A 24,193-nucleotide genomic window follows, 5' to 3' on the forward strand; every position below is an offset into this window, starting at 1 on the left:
TTTATAGTAAAAAAAATATTTTATTATCCCGTATGTTTACTACTTTTTTATAGTATTTTTCTCTCGAAAAAAACCGAGTATATATATAGATAGATAGACAGACAGACACACAATAGAAGGGGCTAGATGGATGATGGTGGATCTCTTGTCCACGACTATATAGTACTAAAACTAGGGTTAAAAATCTCATGCAGTTGATTCAATAACATGTCTATAGATATAGAAAATTAAGAAAATTTGATTTTGAATGAGTAGTTGGTATGATATGATTTTCATATATAATAAAAAGTGATTTTGAATTATTAATTATTGACATTAGAGAAAAAAATTTAAATGAATCATGAAAATTTGAGGAAAATTTATTTTAAGGTAAATTGATTTTGACAATGACAAAAATGATCCTAGTCTATTTCAAAAAGAACAAAAATACTTGTCAGGCCAAAATTACTCCCAAACATAGATTTAATTCATTGGGTTTGTAACATAGTTGGAGGTTGACACTCTCATCTTAATTCAGCATTTTATATTTCAAAAAGTTTGCTTAATGTCTTACTTCATTTTGCCTATTACATTACCTTCAAATTTCATGTCCAATATTTGTATTTTAAAATCGATGAGTTGAATCATTTACAAGCCATCACATTTCATATTCAATATAATCCAATAAATAATATCATTTTAGTTATTATTTCTTACATTACTTTATATTTTGCTTTTACTATAAAAATTAAATTAAAAATATTTTTATTTTATAGTTTATGTTATAAAAATTTTTAATCACGTGCATCACACGTGTTCTCTAACTAGTTATACTTAAAAGTAAAAATGTTTTGTTAGGTAATAATAAATCTACATCCAGCAAATTCTTTTTGGAAGTTGATCACAGATTTAGCACCTAATTTCAAACTCGGGTAGCTTGAGTTGGGTGATTCTGTAGGACCGATATGACAGCTTAGAGTGGGGTGAATAGAGTTTATTTAACTTAATGAAATTTTTTTACTAATGTTAGCCCAAATTAACAAACTTTTTACTAACAAGTAATTTAAGCCATAAATTCATGCAAATAAATTCAACCCAAAACAATTTAGAAGTTAATAATACTATAAAGCACCCAATTTGATTCTAATAACAAGATTGATAATGGATATAGAAATTCAAGAACAACCGATCAAAATAATCAAATATGAGAATTAATTTCAAGAATAAAAATTATAATTAATTTCAAGCAATAAAATATAATAATGAATTAATTGCAAAATTAAATAGGAAAGAGATAGAGAAATTGACGAGAAGAATTTTATAGTGGTTCGGTACAACTGACCTACATCCACTTCCCAAACTCTTCTTGGGTATGTCAATACGAACTTCTCTTTTCATGGCTTAGAGTTGAATCGTACAACGTTCTTTTTTTAGGCGCAAGAACAAACCTGATCCTTTCCACGATTGATGATCAAACCGTTACAACGACTCTTTTTCCAGGATCAATAGCAACTATTATAATAGTTTGGAGAAATAAATAGCACACTTGGCAAACTCTCTAAAATAGTGGATTTACAAACTTTGAGCTCACAACAAATCAATCTTCACCATACATAAATCTCTCTCGAAAATGAGCTGAAAAATAAGAAAATTGAAGCTCGAAGAGAACGACAGACTTAATGAATTATGGAGGATTGTAAAAAGATGTGAAATTGTTGTTTTAATTTTGGAGAAGATGAAAAGTTTAAAAAGAGATGGGATAGGTGAAAACCAAATTCAATTTGGGCCATTGGATGTTGTAAAAGAAAATTGAATGATTGAGATTTAAATTAAACTAGTCATTAGGCACAAACAAAAAATAATATAATAATATGTATATTTTAAAATCATTTCTTTTAAAACCCAACAAAAAGCAAATGCTCGCCATGGGTTCAAAACTAGCCGTTAAACACAAATATAAAATAATATTAAATTTATTTTTTTAAAACCAATAAAAAAAAAAATCAAAAGCTCATCATATATCCAAATGAGTAAAAAAATAAATAAATTATAAATTTAGTTCATGAACTTTTCTTATAGACTATTAAATCTTAATCATTTCTATTAGGTATTTAAATTTATTAAAAAAACATTTTTTTCATGATATTTTAATTCTATTAAATGGTAATTGATATAATTGTTTGATTCAAACTTGGGCTGATTATGTTAAGGATATTAAGGATGCCAACACATAAAGTCTTGCCTATCTACCAAAAGAATAGGACTTACCAAAGGAATAGGTTGGTTACAACCAAATCTCTAACCATTTGTATTTGTTGAGTTATTTTTGTATTCCCAAATTAGGGATTCCATATTATATAAATATCTCACCTATGTACATTTCAAATACAAGAAATCATAAAGGAAAACTTGGCTTGCCACTGTCGTTTGCTACCTATCGTCTACTTGATTGAGCTATCGCCATATCCTTCAACCTCTCTTTTCTAACTTGGTATCAGAGCATATAATGACCAACGTCAATTAAGGAAACCTGGGAGCCACCCTTGACACAGCCAATTTTAGCGGCCTACCTTTGAACCAACTCCTCAATCAGATAACCTCCATTAAACTTGATCGCAACAATTTCCTCCTATGGAAAAACTTAGCACTTCCAATCCTTCAGAGTTATCGACTCAAGGGACACCTGACTAGACAAAAAAGTTTGTTCCCTAATGTTTCTGCAACCTGCAATCGGTGAGAGCATATCGACTGAATCGACTGGAGCAGGAACTGCTCCACGCAACACAAAAGGAAGTTCCGGCAGTGGTGCTTCCAGCTCGTTGACAACACTTGAGGTAAATCCTCAATATGAAGCGTGGATGGCTGTAGATCAACTTCTCCTCGGCTAGCTGTATAACTCCACAACACCAGAGGTTGTCATTCAAGTGATGGGATGTGAATGTGCAAAGGATCTATGGACCATCATTCAACAACTCTTTGGTGTTCAGTCCAAGGCTGAAGAAGATTGTCTGATACATGTGTTTCAAACAACCAGAAAAATTAATTTGAAAATGGAGGAGTACCTTCGAACTATGAAAATGAATGCTGACAATCTCGAGCAAGTTGGTAGTCCTGTGCCACCAAGAGCTCTTGTTTCACAAGTACTACTAGGACTTGATGAAAAATATAATGCCATCGTGGCCATGATCCAAGGGAGAGCAGACATATCCTGGCTTGATATACAGTCAGAACTTCTCTTGTATGAAAGGAGATTAGAACATTAGTCAAACCAAAAGACGATAGTAGGCTTCAACCAAGTAAGTAATGCATCAGTGAATATGAAAAACACTAGACATGTCAACCAAAACAATAAGTCCAATAGCAGCAATCAGTCTACTGGGGGAGGACAACGAGGTGGTGGTGGCCATGGAAGAGGTCGAGGCAGGGGAAGAAACAACAACAAACATGTGTGTCAAGTCTGTGGGAATGTAGGACACATAGCCACCACCACCTCGTTATCCTCCCCTAGTAGACTGATTGCTGCTATTGGACTTGTTTTTTGGTTGACATGTCTAGTGTTTATCATATTCACTAATGCATTACTGACTTGGTTGAAGCCTACTGTCGTCTTTTGGTTTGACTGATGTTCCAATCTCCTTTCATACAAGAAAACATGACTAATGCAAATTGGTATGTTGATAGTGGTGCCTCAAATCATGTTACTTTAGACTTCAACAATCTTAGCAATTCAACTGAATACTCAAGTACTGAAGCAGTCACTGTAGCTAATGGTAATACTCTAGAAATTTCTCATGTTGGAACTGCATTTCTGTCTAGTGATGCCTACAATTTGAATTGAATGATATGTTGTGTGTACCTGCCATAGCAAAAAATTTGGTCAATATATCTAAGCTAACAAAAGACAATAACGTGTTTATTGAATTTCACACAGATTACTGTCTTATTAAGGACAAGGGTACAGGACAAACAATAATGAAAGGAATGCTTAAAGATGGACTGTATCAGTTAGAGGGTGCAGAAATCAACTCAAAGTCAGTAGGAAACGGAGTACCATCGCAACCAGTGCACAAGAATAAAGATCTGTCTGCTCTTAGCATATCTTCGAAGCATAGGGTGTCTAAGATTACATGGGATAGAAAGCTTGGCCATCCTTCGTAAAAAACACTAGAGTTTATTATCAAAAACTGTAATCTCCCTATGTTATCTAATGAACAACTTAACTTTTGTGATTCTTATAGCTATGGAAAATCGCATTCTTTAGCCTTCCCTAACTCTAACTCAAGAGCATCTACAACCTTTGAACTTATACACACCGATTTATGGGGTCCAACTCCTCTCTTGTCAAAAGATGGGTACAAATATTATGTTATATTTGATGATGATCACAACAGGTACACATGGATCTATCTTCTGAGGTTAAAAAGTGACACACTGGCAACTTTTCAACACTTTTTCACCATGGTACAAACTCAGTTCAATACACTGATAAAGTCCCTACAGTCGGATAATGGCGGAGAATTTATCAAGATACACAAAGTCTGTCATCAGCTTGGCATTGCTTCTAGATACACATGTCCATATACGTCACCACAAAATGGAAGGGCTGAGAGGAAGCATAGACACATAGTTGAGACAGGGCTAACCCTACTAGCATAAGCACATATTCCTTTACATCATTGGTGGGATGCATTCTTATACTAAACTCTATTGATTAATGACCTTCCTACCCCTATCCTAAATGGACAGTCTCCAATGGAAGTAATGTTAAAAAAGAAGCTTAGGTTCGAGAAGCTTTGAATATTTGGGTGTGCATGTTTCCCCTGCTTGAGACCGTACAATTCACATAAGTTGAGCTATCTCACAGAGAAGTGCATCTATCTCGGTCTGGCTGTGAATAAAAATGCTACAAATGCCTCAACCCCAGTGGCAGGCTATTCATCTCTCTGCATGTTGTGTTTGATGAAACAAACTTTCCTTGCCAAATGATCGTTTACCCTCATCGTCTAGTGACCAGCCCACTGATCGTCTACCCACCAGTTGCTTACCTAGCGATCGTTCACCCAATGATCGTTCACCTACCGATAATTTACCCAACGATCGTTTACCTACCACCCACTTACCCACCGATCATGTACCCTCTGATTGTTTACCACCTGACTCACCATCGCCTACTGCCCAACCCACCGATAGTTCACCTTCATCGTCCCTTGCCTAGTCTTCACCCGATACTGTCTCACACCCTGTGCCCATGTTTACTCATCCCATGATTACTCGAGGAAAGGAAGGCATCTTCAAACCCAAAATACTATCCTCTCAAACCCAAAAAGACTGGTCCCTAACTGAACCTACCCAAGTCAGTGATGCGCTCAAAACCACGCAGTGGAACAAAGCAATGAGTGATGAATTTCAAGCACTAGTGAACAATCAGACTTGGACTTTGGTTCCTCCGTCGCGGTCAATGAACGTTGTTGGCAATAAATGGGTATTTAGAATCAAACAGAGTTCTAATGGCTCCATTCTATGCTACAAGGCACGTCTCGTAGCAAAAGGCTTCCATCAAAACCCGGGCATTGATTTCTTTGAGACGTTTAGTCCAGTGGTCAAGGCATCTACCATCCGGATCGTCATTAGCCTTGCGGTATCCAAAGGGTGGTAGCTGAGACAGTTAGATTTCAATAACGCCTTCCTTAATGGCATCCTTGATGAAGAAGTTTACATGCGCCAACCGCAGGTATTTGTTGATCCTCAACTACCAAATCATGTATGTCGCTTACACAAGCCCATATATGGCCTCAAACAAGCACCAAGGGCCTGGAACAACACACTGAAAATAGCACTATGTAGCTGGGGCTTTCATAATACCAAATCTGATACATCTCTCTTCATATATCGGAGCACTTCTGCCTTGATACTCTTACTAGTATATGTTGATGATGTAATTATCACCGACACTGATCAGCAGGCAATCAACAAGCTTGTAACAACCTTGGACTCCAAGTTTGATCTAAAAGATCTTGGCCAACTCTATTACTTCCTTGGAGTCCAACTGCACAATGTCCCCAATGGAGTTCTACTGAATCAGGAAAAGTATGTCGATGACCTACTTCACCGCCTTGACCTTAGAGATCTAAAACCGGCACCCTCTCTAAGTGTTCTAGACAAGCAACTCTCTATCTCCGATGGCACTCCTCTTGACAATCCCTATATCTATCAGAGCACGAATGGCGCCCTACAGTACTTAACCACCATGAGACATGACATTACATATGCGGTTAATCATCTAAGCCAGTACTTGAAGCAACCTACGGACGTTTACTGGCAAGCGGTGAAGAGAGTTATAAGATATGTCAGTAGCACTCGACACTTTGGCCTCTATATTCAACATGGGTACGACCTCTCTGTTTTGATCTTTTCTGATGCCGATTGGGTAGCCAACATAGACGATCGAAAATCAGTTGCTGGTTATTGCATCTTTCTTAGAGGTAATTTTGTCTCCTGGTCCTCCAAAAAACAATCCGTTGTCGCCTGGTCTAGCACAGAGTCTGAATATAGAGTGCTCGCTCATGCCTCTGCAAAAATCATCTGGGTGCAACAATTACTGTCTGAGATTGGTGTCAAATATAAGTCAGCTCCAGTCCTGTGGTGTGACAACCTCAGTGTCGGTGATCTGGTCGTCCATCCGGTGTTTCATGCGCGGACCAAGTACATTGAGATCGACATTCACTTCGTTCGTGATCAAGTTCTCCATGGTCAGCTTGATGTTTGTTACGTACTATCCTCCGACCAAATCGTTGACTGCCTCACCAAGCCATTAACACACTCACAGTTCTTCCACATTCGTTCCAAACTCGGTGTAGTCAAACTACTCTCTCGTTTGAGAGGGGGTATTAAGGATATTAAGGATGCTAACACATAAAGTCTTGCCTATCTACCAAAAGAATAGGACTTACCAAAGGAATAGGTTGGTTACAACCAAATCTCTAACCATTTGTATTTGTTGAGTTATTTTTGCATTCTCAAATTAGGGATTCCATATTGTATAAATACCTCACCTATGTACATTTCAAATACGAGAAATCATAAAGGAAAACTTGGCTTGTCACTGTCGTTTGCTACCTATCGTCTACTTAATTGAGCTATCATTTACCTTGTCTAAGTGCTATCGTCTGTAGCGTGAGTGAAGCCATATCCTTCAACTTCTTTTTTCTAACTGATTAATGGATAAACATATAGCTATTTTGATAATTAAAATGACTTTTTTTACACTAATATAAAAATGAGCTTGAGCTATGCGTATATGATACATTCACCTTTTTTTTGTGTGTGTGTGTGTCTTCTCCTTCTCTCGCAAAGGTCACCCTCCTATTGCAATTTCATTTGGTCTTCACTCATCATCTCCCCCTATCATATAATCGTTTCATCTCAACCTCACTATGCACCTCTCTCTTCTCAAATGCTTGGCCTTTTTTTCTTTGGTCGTATCTAAGTTTATGATACGTCATTCTAACGATTTTATTTAAAAAATTATATGTGTAGTGCTTGGGATATCGTGGTAGTGTACTCCATATAGTTAGACTAACTTAAACTTAACTGAAATCCACTCAAATATTGAATTTACTCATTGATAGAGTCGAGGACAACTCCATCAAAGTTAAACAAAAAATCCTACAAACTCGCAATTCTAGATGTAGAATGATACAAATGTATAAAACACACAAATCTAAACTTACTTGGGGGGAGTAAGTTACTATTATAGGTAGTTTTGACCATAGTTGGAAAAATGAACCGGAAGAATCAAGAAACTCCGTTTTTGGCCGTTAGGAGTAAGATTTGTGGTGTTTTAGATTAATTTTATTTGGTTCTTGAAGACCTATTGAGTTTTACCGTTAAAATTGATTTACCCATACACTTGGATGCTGGATTTAAGTTTTGTTGCTTTTAGATAGTTGTGATAGACGTTATTATCAATGTCAGATGCTGATAGAAGTCTATTAGCATTTATTAGTGATAAAAACTTATACAAGCCTATCACAGATAGACGCTGATATAAGTCTATTAGTGTTTATCAGTAGTAGAAACTGATAGAAGTCTATCATTGATAAAGGCTGATAGAATACTATTAGTGTCATTGAGCGATAGAAACTGATACAAGTCTATCACTGATAGACGTTAATAGAAGTCTACAAGTGTTTATCAATTTTTTTTTTTTTGTTATTTCTACAAATGATTTGACATTATTTTTATCTGTAAAAATTTCTCTTATTTTTATGATTTGAGTTTTTTTTTTCCTCTAAAAATTTAAAAAATGAATAAATAAATTAGGGAAAAAACCAACCATACAATATAAAGTAGAAATGAAATATAAAATGTTAAATCCCTTCCACCTCTGTTACGGGGGCACAGAACCCAACAAATTAGTTGGCTGTAATTGACTAAGGAGGCTTATTAAAGGAGTAATAAAAGATAAACTCGAGAAAAGCCACTTCTTTTTAACTCATTTTTGAAGGTTTATATTAATGAGATTTTTGTTTTTACCCTTTAGCCATCACTGACAACTTGGGAGAACCTCTCATTTCCAATGGTACTTTGTTCTGTGTTTCTTCTTTCATCATCTAGAAAATGTAAAATAGTGATTTCTTTAAATTAATTTTATTAACAAATGAAGAGAATAGTGATCACATTTTAGATTTATGTCAAATCGATCTTTAACTTTTAACTCCGTGTAGCATTTGAATTTTTAAAAGTACCTAATAAAATTTTAAACTTTTGAATCTGTATGTCGGATAAGACCTGAAACTTTTATTTTTGCTCTAATGGATATTTCACCAAATTGATATATTGAAACTAATTGGTACAAAATTGAAAGTATATTGTCCTATTAGAGACTCAAAATTCAAGTTTATGTCTAATAGAGTTTTTAATTTTTAAAAATATAAAGTGTACGTTTGGAAACTAATATTAGACACAAAAGTAAAAGTTTAACAATTTATTTAACTTTTTTTCTTTAAAGGTTAAGAATCTAGTATATTAGATACAAAATTGAAAGCTGAACAAGTTAGATGTTTTCTAAAGTTTAGAGATCAGGTAAAAATAGAAAGTTTATACACTAAATTTATATTTAATTATTTTTTATTTTTTGGAAGAAAGAAAAGTTTCTTTGGCATGTTTGGCACTAATTTATTTTTCTAAGATAGAAAATATAATTATCGAAGTAATCATAGATCAAAGATATTTGAATCAACTATATTTATTCAAATTTAGGTTTTAATTTAATGAAATTTAGTTTTTTAAATTAAGGTTTTAATCTCGAATACTACCTATGTAAAAGAAATGAAAAGTTATTTCTTACTTCCTTTTATAACATGAAATTTTTATTATTATTTTTTTTTTACTGTTTTGTTTTTCATTTTTCAAGTTATTTGAAATAATATTCCAAAAAACCTATTCCTACTTTGATCAAGCTTAATCATGAAATTTTTTCTCTATAATTTTATAAATGTTATAATTTGATAGAATTAAAGGACAATCCCGTTAAAGCTAAACAAAAAAATCATACCAACTCGCAAGGTAAAATGCAGAATGATACAAATGTATAAAACACACAAATCTAAACTTATAAAAATTTAGGGGGAAAATGAGAGTAAATTACCATTATACCCATTTTGGTAGTTTTGTCAATAATGGGAAAAATGAACTGAATAATCTAGAGACTCCAACTTTACTTTTGTAAGATTAGAAAACTTAATTTAATTGTTCCTTTTTCATTTATTAAAGAAGGGCCTAGAAAATCTTTATAATATATATATTATAAATTAAAGAGTGTCAATGGGAAAAAGTTAACCGTCATGGAAAATATAAACCATTGTTTTTTTTTTTTCTTTATCTCAGTTTTAGAATTTTAATTACGACAAGTGGGCAATATCGTAATTCGAAATATGATTGAAACTTCAAAAATTTTAACCATCGATAGACCTGATTTTTTTTAAGATTCGTGACACTTTTAAAAATTTTGGCTCCAAATTTGGTAGATTTATGTAGTTGACCAAATTATTAAGCAACCTAGATAAGCTCTCAGCTAGAGTGATTAATACCCACATAAGGTCAATTATAATTTTTAACAAATTGAGCATATAAAGATTACAAAATTTACCAATATTGTTGGGTAACAATAAATCCAATCATGTTGGATTCATTTCAAATTATCGAAAGTAATGTAGACATTAAAAATGGATAAACATGCACTATATCAATGCAACGTTTTTAGTTGTCAACCTTTACCAATTAAGATATATGTCACAATCATACACACGACTCTCCCTCGACGTAGATACATGGTGCACCTTTTTTGTTTCATTGAAATAATGTAAATAATACATTGTATTAAATGATAAGGTCAACCCATAATTGAAATATGGAATAATATCCTAAAGAAGTTGTATAGATTTTGTTGTCTCAATATGTTGACTCATTTAGTTTAAAACTTCATTTATTTGATTCTAGTAATGATTCACTCGTGATGCACATATTTATGAATTTTATAGTTTATTATGTTATTCTTATGTTTTAAAAGTTTAGCATGAATGTTGAAAATTCATTTACATTTATTAATTGTAAATCATGTTGATGAAGATACTGAAATAACTTCTATTATTTTATACTCATAAATATATATGATAAAATGAAATAACTTTCTATGAAAAATAAATAAAGATGCATAGATTTAAAATGTAACACCAGCTACACTTTAATAGTGATGTTCTATTGACGTAAAATACAGGTCGATGATTGAAGGTCTAGAATTGTGGACACAGGACGGAGGCAAACCTTATTCAACTTTAAAGTTAACTTTCATATATAATAAATCTATCTTGTAAAGTGAAAATATGAAGGACAATCTTTATAGTTATAACATCTCTAAGTGAACAGCTAAACTTGATAAGTCGACTTTTATATGGATCAAGTCCATACGTGAATGAACACATTCATTGGATGTCTGGCCACCTACACAAAAACAATCAACAGACACCTAAACTCGAAGAGTCGTATTTCAAATATTGAAGGATATCAATATACATCTAAACTCGAATAACCACATTTTTATACATGGATCACATTCGTATAGGATTTGATAAATTGGTCCAATATGTATAACCACTTGATCCTAAACAAGTTGTGTCATATAGACACAAGGTTGCACCTCTATTGTTCTAACATCGCTCAACGGACATCAAATAAAAAGTCATACCCTAAAAATGAAAGATCAAAGTAGTCATATAAAGGCAAAAATAGAATGTAAAAATTTGCATACTTCCCTCTCCTTTAATATAGTACAGATCAGTGTGCAAAGGATGCTAAGGTTAATTTAACTGACAAATAATGTATAGTATGTGGTTGCCCAAAAAAAAAAAAAAAAAAACGTGGTTCAAATTCAGGTATGATTTAATTTTTGTTTGAAGACAATAATAAATCCATATGCACGGAATAAAAAAGAAGCAATAAAATAAAATATTATTTTAATAATTATTAAATCATATTTAATAAAATATTAAAGCTCAATAAATAAAGCGTGAAAATAAAATAAACCAACCGAATATCAATTTTTTTAATATTTAGAATTAAATTAGTCAAAATCATGTGACAGATTGAAAAAGTTTTCATCAGCAGCCCAAGATGGCCTTCACAAGCCCAAACGAGTTACCAAAAAAAAAAAAGTAGCTTTTAAGCCCAATATAGCCCAATAGAAAACTTTAATTGGGCCGTCACATAAGAAAAAAGCCCATTAACATAAACCTACGACTCAAATCTTACCACTTCCGGAATTTTCCTGTTTAGGGGCTACCCGCCCATAAACGGGAGAACAAATCAGAGCCATATTTTTACGTAACCGCATAAATTAGAAAAGAATAAAATAGTAATATGTTATTATATCATTAATCAATATTTTCAAATTAAAATCTATAGTAAAGAACAAGATATCAGTAACATTTCCCATTCCCCATAGGTAAAAAAGATTAAATCTCCCTGTCCTAACTGAAATTCTTCTTCCAATTAACTTCAAAAAAAAATAAATAAAAATCAAACAATGTAACCTAACTTTTAGATTTCACCTACGAGACTTCCAAAATCCCCAAACTACAGCCGTCGATTGAAATCTCAAAGACAGAGCCCACCGTTTTTTGCCCTAACTCGACTTAACCCTAAAAGAAATTGATTTTTAGAAATGTGAATCCATTGAGACGGAATTGCCCTTATGTAGAGGTAAAAATACCGAAAATACCCTGGATTTTAATTTTTATACTGAGGCATAGCAGAAATGTAATAGAGCCCTAATTTCAGATGTAATCAACGGTCTGTAGCCGGTAAACCCATGGAGTGTGACCGGTTAAACAAATTATAGTGTCCAACTTTCCTCTTTGTTTCAGGAAGTGTATTGTATTTATATATTTCACATTTTTAAAACTTAATTTTTCCTTCTTTTAAGTTTGTAGTTTTTGATTTTAATTCTCAAATTCTCAAGCATTTTCTTCACCTTTCTGTGTGGCGCTGGGTCTGTTCGGTTTCCGGAGGAGGAAAAAAAAAAGAGGAAAAAAAGAGAAAAACCTAAAATAGGAGAAGAACATAGAAGAAGTTGAATTTTGGTTTTTCATTTGCGTATTCTGTGTGGAAGGTCGTGTAAGAGAAGAAGAGAAGAGAATCACATATTCCTTCTATACTTTCCTCCTTATTCATCTTCATTTTATCCCTTTCCTTTCTTCTTCTTCTTCCTTCTCCGACTTGTTTATGCTTCAGACTTTCTGCTAATTCAGCCACTTCACGATCTTTCACCTCACACCCTTTAATGTGTAATTTCTTTTTCATTCTCTAATCTTCATAGTTTTTTCTGAATCATCTCTGTGTTTGCGTTTGCGATAAGTAACACTGTCTTCTTTTTTATGTCTTTGTGTGTGTTTTTTTCTCAGATTTTGGATATTGGGAGGTGATCTGGGCAGAGGTTTGGATGGAAATTTTTGCTTTTGTTTTTCTATTTTCAAAGTTTTACTAAATTTTTAGTATTTTAGATCTGCTTTTCTATTGTTACTCTTGTTGAATGAGCGACTTCTTGTGTAGGAATTTCGATTCTAATCTGAGTTCGAAGCATGATTTTCTGTTGAAGACGGAGGAGTTTCTTGTTGGAGATGAAGAGGTCCAGAGACGACGTTTATATGGGCTCTCAACTTAAACGACCTGCGATTTCCACTCGTGCAGAAGCGTAAACCTCATCGTCCTTCTGTATTTTCCCTTATTATTGTTATTGTTTTTGTTTAATTCTAGTTAAGTATGTTACCTCCTAGTTCTTAATTACTCAAGTTTCTTTTTTGAACATGGAGATCAAACTTCTGAATCACTTTTTCGTTTGCTAATTTTGTTATGGTTTGGATTTTTTCTTCATGAATTCCGATGAAATATAGTTTTTTATGAAAAGAAAATTTCACGATTTTCTTTGTTTTCAAAATTTTGATGAGTATTTAGGGTTTGCGAGGAGTTTCAAAGGATTTATTTGTTCAACTCGCGAAGGAAAAGATCTCTTGTCTGCTCGTGTTTTTTTTTTCCCTTGGCTTTGTAGTTAATTGTAAAGTTCGATGCTTTTTGTGAATACAAATGGAGTGTCTTAAATGGAACCCAACTTCGGCATATCTATCCGGACGCTCAAATTTTTGCATGATGCGCTGATAATCAGTGCCGTAGAGTTTCTGATTTTGTCACTTCATCATAGAAGCACTTATTTGTATAATATGTGTTGTAAATTGAAGGTCTACACAACCCCAAATGGCGGGAGGAGGTAGTACCCAGAAATTAACCACTAATGACGCCCTAGTATATCTCAAGAGAGTGAAGGACATATTTCAAGACAAGAGACAACAGTATGAAGACTTCCTTGAAGTTATGAAAGATTTCAAGGCCCAAAGGTTCTTTCATAGTCTATGCTTCATTTGGCCCTTTCCCCCTCTCCTCTGGTTTTTGACTTCTTTCCAAGGAGCACAGTTTTCTCCTTGGGGGAAGGGCATCTGTGAGAGGGAGCTATTTGTTGATTTTTATTTTTTATTTGATTGTAGAATTGATACTGCGGGAGTCATTGCAAGAGTAAAAGATTTGTTTAAAGGCCATCGAGATCTCATTTTGGGCTTCAATACTTTCTTGCCCAAAGGATATGAGATCACTCTCCCACTGGAGGATGATCAGCCTACACAAAAGAAACCTGTTGAGTTTGAAGAAGCTATCAATTTTGTGAACAAGATAAAGGTTGAAAAGTTTGCACAACATGTAACATGTTTGCTTTTATGAATGACAACTAATTAGTTGTTTAACTTGATGCATGCAGACACGATTTCAAGGCGATGATCATGTTTATAAATCATTTCTAGACATTTTAAATATGTACAGAAAGGAAAACAAGTCCATCACTGAGGTCTACCAGGAGGTTTGTGTGTTGCTTTTATCATTGGTTGTGGCAATGCTGTTTTGTTTGTGCATTTGGTTCTGCATTGTGCATTTTTCTCAGGAACTTCTTTTGCAAATCAAAATTGTACATTTTTGGTTGTTAATGGTTTCTATTGGTGACTTTTTACAGGTTGCTGCACTTTTCCAAGAACACCCAGACTTGCTTGTTGAGTTTACTCATTTTCTTCCAGATTCTTCAGCCACGGGATCTGTTCACTACAGTTCTGGAAGGGGTTTAATGCTTCGTGATAGGCATTCTGCCATGCCCAGTATGCGGCAAATGCAAGTTGACCGGGTACAAAACTTCGCCCTCTTTATAATATTAAATACATTCTCTCTAAATTAAAATTTGGACGACTGTTGTAGTAACAGTAAATTTGCATGTTATAACTCCAGAAAGACCGAACTATTGTGTCCCATGCCGAACGTGACCTCAGTGTTGACCGTCCGGAACCAGACCATGATAGGGCCCTAATGAAAATGGACAAAGATCAACGTAGGCGTGGTGATAAGGAAAAGGAAAGAAGAGACGATAGAGATAGGAGAGAACATGATCGGGATAGGGTTGACAGAGAATACGAGCATGATGGAAGGAGGGATTTTAACATGCATCGGTTTTCCCACAAGAGGAAATCTGCACGTAGGATTGACGACTCGTCTGTAGAGCAATTGCATCCAGGTGGAGAAGGTGATGAAAATTTTGGCGTACATCCCATCTCTTCTTATGATGATAAAAATTCTGCAAAGAGTGAGTATTGTAATTATGTTGATTACATTAATCATAACTTCACTGATCATTATAGTTCCATTCTCAATAAAATCTCTGACTCTTATTTTAGTTATACACGTTCAATATGCTTAGGACATTCTTTTTTAATAATTTAATGACAATAGAATTTTATTCTGTTCCCTTCCGTTCCATTACCTTTCATTCCACCTATTTTCTTGTTTGTTTGTTAATTTATTCTACTTTGGCAGGTTTATACAGCCAGGAGTTTGCTTTCTGTGAAAGAGTCAAAGAGAAGTTGCGGAATGCTGAAGATTACCAGGAATTTTTGAAATGCCTCCATATCTATAGCAAAGAGATAATTACCAGAGCAGAACTTCAATGTTTGGTATGTATGCCTTGTTTTACATCTCTCCATATAATGTTGTATGGTTTTTGCAATCGCAGATCACCATGCAAACGATATGAAATTGCTTGATGAATAATAAAGAAATTGCTTGACTAGAGTACACTATGTAAGCAATTTAAGTGTGAGACCATGTGTTTTTCCAGTCTCCGGATAGCTCCTGAAAGAACTTAATATTCTCTCTCCACTATTATAATTGAGATTTTCATGCACTCATTTAGATGACCTTTGGCTGCTTCCTGAAAGTGCAACTGTCCAAAAAGTTATAAATGTGTTACATTACATCTTTCTTGACATTTTTATCCTAGACCCATGCTATCCTTAAGTCATGAGGCATGCAAACATCATGAGGAGCCAAACTTGCAGTGGAAGAAAAACGTGCTCCCAGTCTTCCCTATTTTGGTAGTACAGATTGGACCAATTTTGATAAAGGACAAGTTAAGGAATATTCTTTGGATCACTTCTCTTGTTATCATTCCTTTACGAGTTAATAATAACGAAAAGAAAAAAATTTCCCCTTCTTTGGACTTTACTTCTCTTGTGGTCATGCCTTAATGAGTTAATAATGAATAAATAAAAAAAAATCTCACCTTCTTTGGAATCGTGGGGTCTCTATAATGCCTTGGTAAGCTCAACTGTAATTAGTCTTCTAATTCTGCTGGTAGAGACATTTTAGGGTGATTGGGTGAAGTAACCTGTATCACTAAGGATTTATAACCTTTGGTATTTTGTAATGGTCAGGAAAAATCCCTGATTATATTAGTGGTGGTCGGCCATGAATTTGAGTATCTTCCGAGTGAACCCCCCCTGCCCCAATCTTCTATCTTGAACCTTGGATAGTTTTATATTGTTGCTAGGAATTCAAGTGCTCGGAGGTCTATTTTCATGGTTAATACCATATGGTGATCACTTTTTAGATTTCATAATTGTAGGAGCAAAATAATTATTATAAACATGGTTGAGAGGGGGATGTCTAGAAAGAGAGAATTTCATGAAGAGTGTAGCTACCCAGCTCAAGATGGGTCATAACATGTGCTAAAGCATATAAAAAGATTCCCTAACGTAACTTTTTTACTTAGCAGGTGCTTTAAATTTATGACACAATTTCTTTCTTTCACTTGTCAGATGGGTGATTTACTTGGAAGATATTCTGATCTTATGGATGGTTTCAATGAATTTTTGACACGATGCGAGAGGAATGGTAACTGTTTAGAGTTTGTTCTTTTTATGGTGGTTGTTGTACTGTTTAACATTAAATCTGATCAAGTATTGTTTTGCAGATGGATTTCTTGCTGGTGTCATGAGTAGAAGTAAGCATGCCTTTTCTTTCCTCCTTTCCATAATTTAATATTGTGAAGGCTGAATCTTTCACACTTCTTAATGATCGTGATTGTAAATTTGTTCACAAATTTTGTTAAAAACTCATTACAGAGTCATTATGGAATGAAGGAAGTTTGCCTAGAACAGTACAAGTGGAGGATAGGGACAGAGATAGAGACCGTGACCGTGAGAAAGAGGATATTTCTAAAGATAGAGATCGTGAAAATCGAGATAGAGATAGACTTGAAAAGACCACTGCATTTGGAAGTAAAGATATTGCAGGTCACAGGATGTCTGTATTTTCTAGCAAAGACAAGTATTTGGCAAAGCCAATAAATGAACTTGATCTATCCAACTGTGAACGTTGCACTCCCAGTTACCGCCTTCTGCCAAAAAATGTAATCACTTCTCACAAGAGTTCGATAAGCATTTTGTAGGATATTGTGGACTTAATATATATATATATTTTTTCTGACGTCGAACGTTCTTGTTCTGACAGTATCCAATACCTTCAGCCAGCCAAAGAACAGATCTTGGTGATCAAGTGTTGAATGATCACTGGGTATCTGTCACTTCAGGAAGTGAGGATTACTCCTTTAAACATATGCGCAAAAACCAGTATGAAGAGAGCCTTTTTCGATGCGAAGACGACAGGTCAGAGATCACCTATGTTGCAATCTTTTGTTATATTTTTCGTTTGTATTCAATTTTTAAGGTGGCATTCATATCTAGTATGTACTTTTGAGCCTCATGGTATTTAATGTTTTTAACACTCCTATTAAGTCTACATTACTTACCCATGTATTGCTGGAAATGACACTATGATTTAAATATTGCACACATTTATGGTTTATATCCTTGTGTTCTGTACTGATGCTCACAGGTTTGAACTCGACATGTTGCTGGAGTCTGTCAATGTGACTACTAAGCGTGTTGAAGAACTCCTTGAAAAGATCAACAACAATGTGATCAAAACAGACTGTCCAATCACAATTGAGGACCACCTCACTGGTCAGTGGTCACTATCTGTTTAGTTTTTATTTATCTAGACTTTCTGAAGGTTCTTTATCTCATTTTTCTCCCTAGTCCCTTTCCTTCCTGGGCTTTACACTCCTGTCCTTCCTGTAGCTCTAAATCTGAGGTGCATCGAACGGTTATATGGTGACCATGGGCTTGATGTTATGGATGTGTTGAGGAAGAATGCGCCTCTTGCTCTGCCGGTTATTTTGACCCGATTGAAGCAGAAACAGGAAGAATGGGCACGGTGTCGTTACGACTTCAATAAAGTTTGGGCTGAAATATATGCTAAGAACTATCATAAGTCACTTGATCATCGTAGCTTCTACTTCAAGCAGCAAGACACAAAAAGTTTGAGCACTAAAGGTGACTTGTAACATCGATATTGCATCATTTTTTTTTGCTGCTCATTAATCTCTGTGAGTGTTGCACCTAGCTTTTGGGATCATAAATATGCAATTATATTGGCTTTCATATTTTATTCAGATATTTAGATGGCACAACATAGTCGATTGGTTAGGGCATGTCTAACATTTTACTTGCCTTTTGCTTTTTCTGTCCTCCCATGCAATGGGTCATCATTTAATTATCAGATTCACCCTTTTTTGTATAAGCAAAAACTAGATATGCCTCATTTTACTTTTACTTGAATGATTTCTGCCTCTCTATTATTTGGAGATAAAGTCCAGCCAGGTAGATAGCATTTAAAAACTCATTATATTGATTATTTATTGTTATCTGACCATAACAGCACTTTGAAGCTGTCAAATTTTATGGTGCTTTCTCATTGGCATTTTTTTTTATTATTATTTTTACAGCCTTGTTGGCAGAGATCAAAGAGATCAGTGAGAAGAAGCGGAAGGAAGATGATGTGTTGCTTGCTATTGCTGCTGGAAATAGACGACCCATAATTCCAAATTTGGAATTTGAGTATCCTGATCCAGAGCTTCATGAAGATCTATATCAGCTAATCAAATATTCCTGTGGAGAAGTTTGCTCAACAGAACAATTAGATAAGGTTATGAAGGTATGGACAACCTTCCTAGAGCCCATGCTTGGTGTTCCTTCCCGACCTCATGGTGCTGAGGACACTGAAGATGTTATTAAGGCAAAGACTCATCCTACCAAGAGTGCTACTGTGGTGGAGAGCGATGGAAGTCCTGGTGGGGGTGCCACTATGATGCACCCAAAACAATTGAATTCTTCTAGAAATGGAGATGAAAGTATTCCACCTGAACAATCTAGTTCTTGCAGGACTTGGCCTTTGAATGGGGACAATGGAGTCAAAGAAGATAGTTTCCATGATGCAGATCGTATAGCACGGAAAGGAGATCCTTTCTGCAGTATTTCCCAACACGCTAAAATTCAGGATAATGCACCAGTGACTGATGAATTGTCGGGAGTAAGTAAACAAGACAATTCTACCGAATGCTTTGTCAATTCAAATGTATCCCTTGCAACTGCAGCTGAGCAAAGTAATGGGAAAACTAATGTAGAAAACACATCAGGTTGCTAAACTTGTTCTCAAAATTGTATTTTTCACTTTCTCTTTTCTACAGTTTGATCTTTTTCCTTTCCTGCATGATTTTACATTCTGACGGGCACTTTTGTTTGTTTGTCAAGGATTGAGCACTACTCCTTCACGACTTGGAAATGGTGCCGTTGAAAATGGAGTTGAGTTACCTTCTTCAGAGGTATGACTGAGTGGGTCATAAACCTTTCCCATTGGAATCCCTTCGTTGTTGAGATTATAAAATATTCTCAAACAATCAACTGATGGCATTGGATGAAATTCTTGATTATTATTATTATTTATTATTATTATTATTTTTTGGGTGCGTGTGTGTGATATGAAACAGAAAAATTATATTCATATCAACACAACAACTTAAGGGCAAGAGATGGAGAGAACTTCTCCCCAAGCAAAAGAAGAAACTCACAAAAAAGCCTTTCAGTTTTTAATAAACAAGGGACGACTATAACACCATAAATCTTTGTGACTTGAACTCCACCAAGAAACCAAGTGTTGCATACTATAAACAAAAGAACTATCCAAACTTTTTCTACCTTTAAAGCCATCTGGTGCATCAGGTCCACAAAGATGAGTGATGTCCCTTCGAGGACAACCGTTAAAATGTATGATGAGGATGATAATGAAACCATTTGCCTCCCTATTAAAGACTTGGTTTTAGGCTTGGCTGAATTCCATTTTGTTAAAGACTTACCAATGTAGTTCTAGGCATGTTGAGCATTAGTAAAGAAGTTTATGGTGGTTTAAATTCATGGGAGAGAGAAGATGAGAAAAAACAGGGGTTGAATTCATGAGACAGAGAGAGAGAGAACGAGAGTGAAAATGTCAAATAATGAAGTTGAGGGAATCCATAAAGAAAAGACTGGAAGATGCAAAACAGTGGAGGAAGTGTCGTGGCTTAGTTTTTGTGAAGTATTGTGCCTTTTCTGTTGATCTTAATTTTTACCATCTGCGTGGGTATGCAGATTGTAAAATTGTGATCAACGTGATTTTGATTGACAGAGATGTGTAAGTGGTTTTTGGTTGGATTTTTGGCACCTTTTACATCTTGCCATTTTATTATGGAAGCTGATATTGATTTTCAAGAGATCAACAATTAGGCAATAAGAGTAAATGCTCTACCCATTTACAGTTTGGTGACCGGTCATTGCATAATCTTGGTTATATTACTGGATGTAGTTTGTGCATTATGAGTTTGAATTGAATAATGATGATATTGTCTTCTAATGGATCTGAACCTTTTACAGGTTGGTGGTTCTACAAGACAGATTCTAACTGCAAATGGCACAGTGGCAGATGGCACAAAAGGCCATAGATATGCTGAAGAGTCTGTCAGACACTTGAAGATAGAAAGGGAAGAGGGTGAATTATCTCCTAACGGAGATTTCGAAGAAGATAACTTTGCCAATTACGACGGAGAGTTGAAAGCTTTGCCAAAAGTGAAGGAAGGTGTTGCTGGCAGGCAATATCCAAGCACCCGAGGAGAGGAAGAATTATGTTGCAGAGAGGCTGGTGGAGAAAATGATGCTGATGCTGATGATGAAGGGGAGGAAAGTGCTCAAAGGTCATCAGAGGATAGCGAAAATGCCTCTGAGAATGGCGATGTTTCTGCAAGTGATTCCGGTGATGGAGAGGATTGTTCTCGTGAAGATCATGATGATGGAGAACATGATGATAATAAGGCTGAGAGTGAAGGTGAGGCAGAAGGGATGGCCGATGCCCATGATGTAGAAGGAGATGGAACATCTATACCATTCTCTGAACGCTTTCTATTAACTGTAAAGCCTCTTGCCAAGCATGTTCCTCCCTTGTTGCATGAAGATGGAAAGGAGTCTCATGTATTTTATGGAAACGACTCTTTTTATGTGCTTTTTAGGCTCCACCAAGTAAGGTTCATTATAGGAGTATACTTATTAAGATAGGAACATAAAAGAGTTCTTTTCCCCCCTTTTTTATGCACACATTTTTTCAATGAAACTAATATTTTATTTATTTCACGTTCTCAGACACTGTATGAAAGAATACAATCTGCAAAGATTAACTCTTCATCCTCAGAGAGGAAATGGAGGGCCTCAAATGATACAACCCCCACGGATCTTTATGCCAGGTATGTATGCACTTTCTAGGTTCTTGGCCTTCTTCCCTAGTAGCTATATGATGGCAGTGCAATATTAATTAAGATATACCCTTCTTTGTGAGCTAGGTTCATGAATGCACTTTATAGTCTACTGGACGGTTCCTCTGATAACACGAAATTTGAGGATGATTGCCGAGCCACTATTGGAACCCAGTCATATGTTCTATTCACATTGGACAAACTAATTTATAAACTTGTCAAACAGGTAAGATACCTGTGGCTTTCTTTCTCGGCTGATGTTGTACTTTTCTATAAAAATACCTTTGCAGTTTCTTGTTGGATGTACTGATCAATCCAAGTGTATAATGTGTCAGCTTCAAACAGTTTCCTCTGATGAGATGGATAACAAACTTCTCCAACTATATGCTTACGAAAAATCAAGAAAAATGGGAAGATTTGTTGATGCAGTTTATCATGAAAATGCTCGTGTACTTCTTCATGATGAGAATATCTATCGGATAGAACGAGTATGCTTTTTAGTGCATTTGCCTTGTTACTTTCATTATTCTGGTAGCCAAACCTGAACTTGGTATTAAATTCTTGAAACTGATCGTTAAATCTATCTTGCAGTCATCCACTCCTACTCATCTTTCTATTCAGCTTATGGACTATGGCTATGATAAGCCTGAAGTAACTGCTGTTTCCATGGACCCCATTTTCTCGTCTTATCTGCACAATGACTTCTTTTCAGTTCTCCCTGAGAAGAAGGTGAAGTCAGGGATCTTCTTGAAGAGGTATTAAGATTGTTGAAGCATAGCAATTCAATTTTCCTCAGTTAGTTTGCCTTGTCATCAAATCCCATGGTTCTTACAGAAACAAACGTAAATATGCCTGTGGCGATGAGAATTCTGCCGCATGCCATGCTTTGGAAGGACTTAAAATTGTTAATGGTCTGGAGTGTAAAATTGCTTGCAATTCGTCAAAGGTAATTGTTATTTTGAAATTCCTTTTGTTATTTGAAATTCCTTTCTGTCCCTTCTTAAAAAAACTGTATCCATGGAGGACCATACATTTGCTTGCATTGTTCATGAAAACAATATATTAGATACTACTTACTTTGCCTTTGTAACCTGATGTCAACTTTTTGCTGATCAGCTTGCTTTCATTGGTATAGGTTTCGTACGTTTTAGATACGGAGGACTTTTTATTTCGTAGAAATAGCAAAAGGAAACGTTTGCATGGAAATAGCTCATGCCACAATCAGTCAAGGTCTTCTAGTGGCGATTCAAGTAGGAGGGTACAGAAGTTCCACAAGCTACTTGAGAACTCATGATACACCAAACCATCAAGTTGAGTTTGAAGTAAATATGGTGAGCCCAAGTCCTTAGCAGCCGTAACTTTTTAACCATGTCATACCTGTATTCATACCTGCATTCATACCTGCATCTGCATTTATTCAAAAAATCGAAATCTAACCAATGCACGACAATTTGCCAAGTTGTATATGAAACAATGCTTTTGAGAGAGAACTTAACATGAACATGCATATAACGATTATCATTATATGGAAAGGAAGCAGATAATTTGTGTGTATTATGTGTTTGTTTATACAGTAACTTTTAACGGAGGCACTGGAAAACCTGAAAAATGCAAAGTTTGGGGCATAGTGAAGCGGGTATTTTGCATTACCTTTACTGTATTCTTATTTATATCTGAGCCTCACCATGAAAATAAGGCATTGGGAGGAGATATAGCTCGATGGTTATTGCATTTACTGAGTTAGTGGCTCACTGAGCCACGTTTCTGTAAATAGGGTAAATTTTTATGATGTAAAGACTCTACTTTGGGTATACGATCTCTCTTATTTTTCCTGCTTCGCAAATAGGAAAATATCTCTAAAGTTTCAAATCCCTGACCTCTCTTATGTTTTCTGCCCATCCCCTGAAAACCATTCTTTTTTCTTTTATTTATTGTAGTCATTGTAGTTAGTTCTTGTACTTCCTTTTCAATTATAAGAGTACCAAAATAAACCCATATCCTTTGTCTTCTTCCTCCATCTGAGTTTCTCTTCATGTAACCTGCAATTTTAGTTTCCATCCATGGAACCCTACCTCAAAATTCAAATAACAGACGTGCAAGAGGTGAGAAAGTGAAATCAATTATGTAGAATGTAATAGTCTCTGAATTGGTAGACTTCATTAGATACAATTCTAAGTGTTAACAAAACGATTATAATAAATGAAAGAAGTTTGGGAATGAAGATGCACTTTCTCGAACCATATGTAATTTTTTTCTCAAAGAAAAGGAAAAAAAAAAATTTATCTTTGATTTTCTTACCAAATTTGGACTTCCTTCTCCTGATTGTGTCTTCAAAGTAATAACTAATCAATCCAATTTGAATATTATCTCCTGAAAAGTACAAATTGTAATCTTCTGGTTAACTTAATTAAATATGTACTTCAAAAAAAAAAAAAAAAAAGTAATTTAGACACAACTAAGACAATTAAGGAAATACCAACTATTTCTCTTGATTCAACTCATATGGGATCGATTCTTCCATTCTACACATTGTCAAAGAATATATTTTACACATCGTCAAGGAATAAAATAAAAATATAGGGGTTAGATACTTTTTTTTTTCAATTATCTTGTTTGGCT

At 35.0% G+C, this 24,193-nt stretch overlaps 1 protein-coding gene across 2 annotated transcripts; it reads left to right on the top strand.

Moving 5' to 3' along the window:
- The first annotated feature begins 12,441 nt into the window (after window positions 1–12,441).
- On the top strand, window positions 12,442–23,587 carry LOC120081162 (paired amphipathic helix protein Sin3-like 4). 2 transcript variants are annotated; one of them, XM_039035844.1, is made up of 25 exons: window positions 12,442–12,821; window positions 12,939–12,970; window positions 13,087–13,228; window positions 13,770–13,925; window positions 14,073–14,259; window positions 14,339–14,437; window positions 14,588–14,752; window positions 14,854–15,205; window positions 15,436–15,572; window positions 16,716–16,791; window positions 16,871–16,900; window positions 17,022–17,308; window positions 17,410–17,564; window positions 17,794–17,921; window positions 18,039–18,293; window positions 18,746–19,435; window positions 19,551–19,621; window positions 20,706–21,344; window positions 21,465–21,565; window positions 21,662–21,800; window positions 21,910–22,062; window positions 22,166–22,329; window positions 22,409–22,520; window positions 22,710–22,905; window positions 23,149–23,587. In XM_039035844.1, exons 3-24 carry the CDS (start codon window positions 13,155–13,157, stop codon window positions 22,866–22,868), a joined length of 4,329 nt encoding a protein of 1,442 aa, XP_038891772.1. In that variant the 5' UTR covers window positions 12,442–12,821; window positions 12,939–12,970; window positions 13,087–13,154; the 3' UTR covers window positions 22,869–22,905; window positions 23,149–23,587. The 2 variants fall into 2 exon arrangements, with proteins under 2 accessions (XP_038891772.1, XP_038891773.1); XM_039035845.1 differs by lacking the exons at window positions 12,442–12,821; window positions 12,939–12,970 and having other exon boundaries at window positions 13,112–13,248.
- The last annotated feature ends 606 nt before the right edge of the window (window positions 23,588–24,193 follow it).

This window comes from Benincasa hispida, chromosome 7, assembly GCF_009727055.1.
Source record: "Benincasa hispida cultivar B227 chromosome 7, ASM972705v1, whole genome shotgun sequence".
Taxonomy (NCBI): domain Eukaryota; kingdom Viridiplantae; phylum Streptophyta; class Magnoliopsida; order Cucurbitales; family Cucurbitaceae; genus Benincasa; species Benincasa hispida.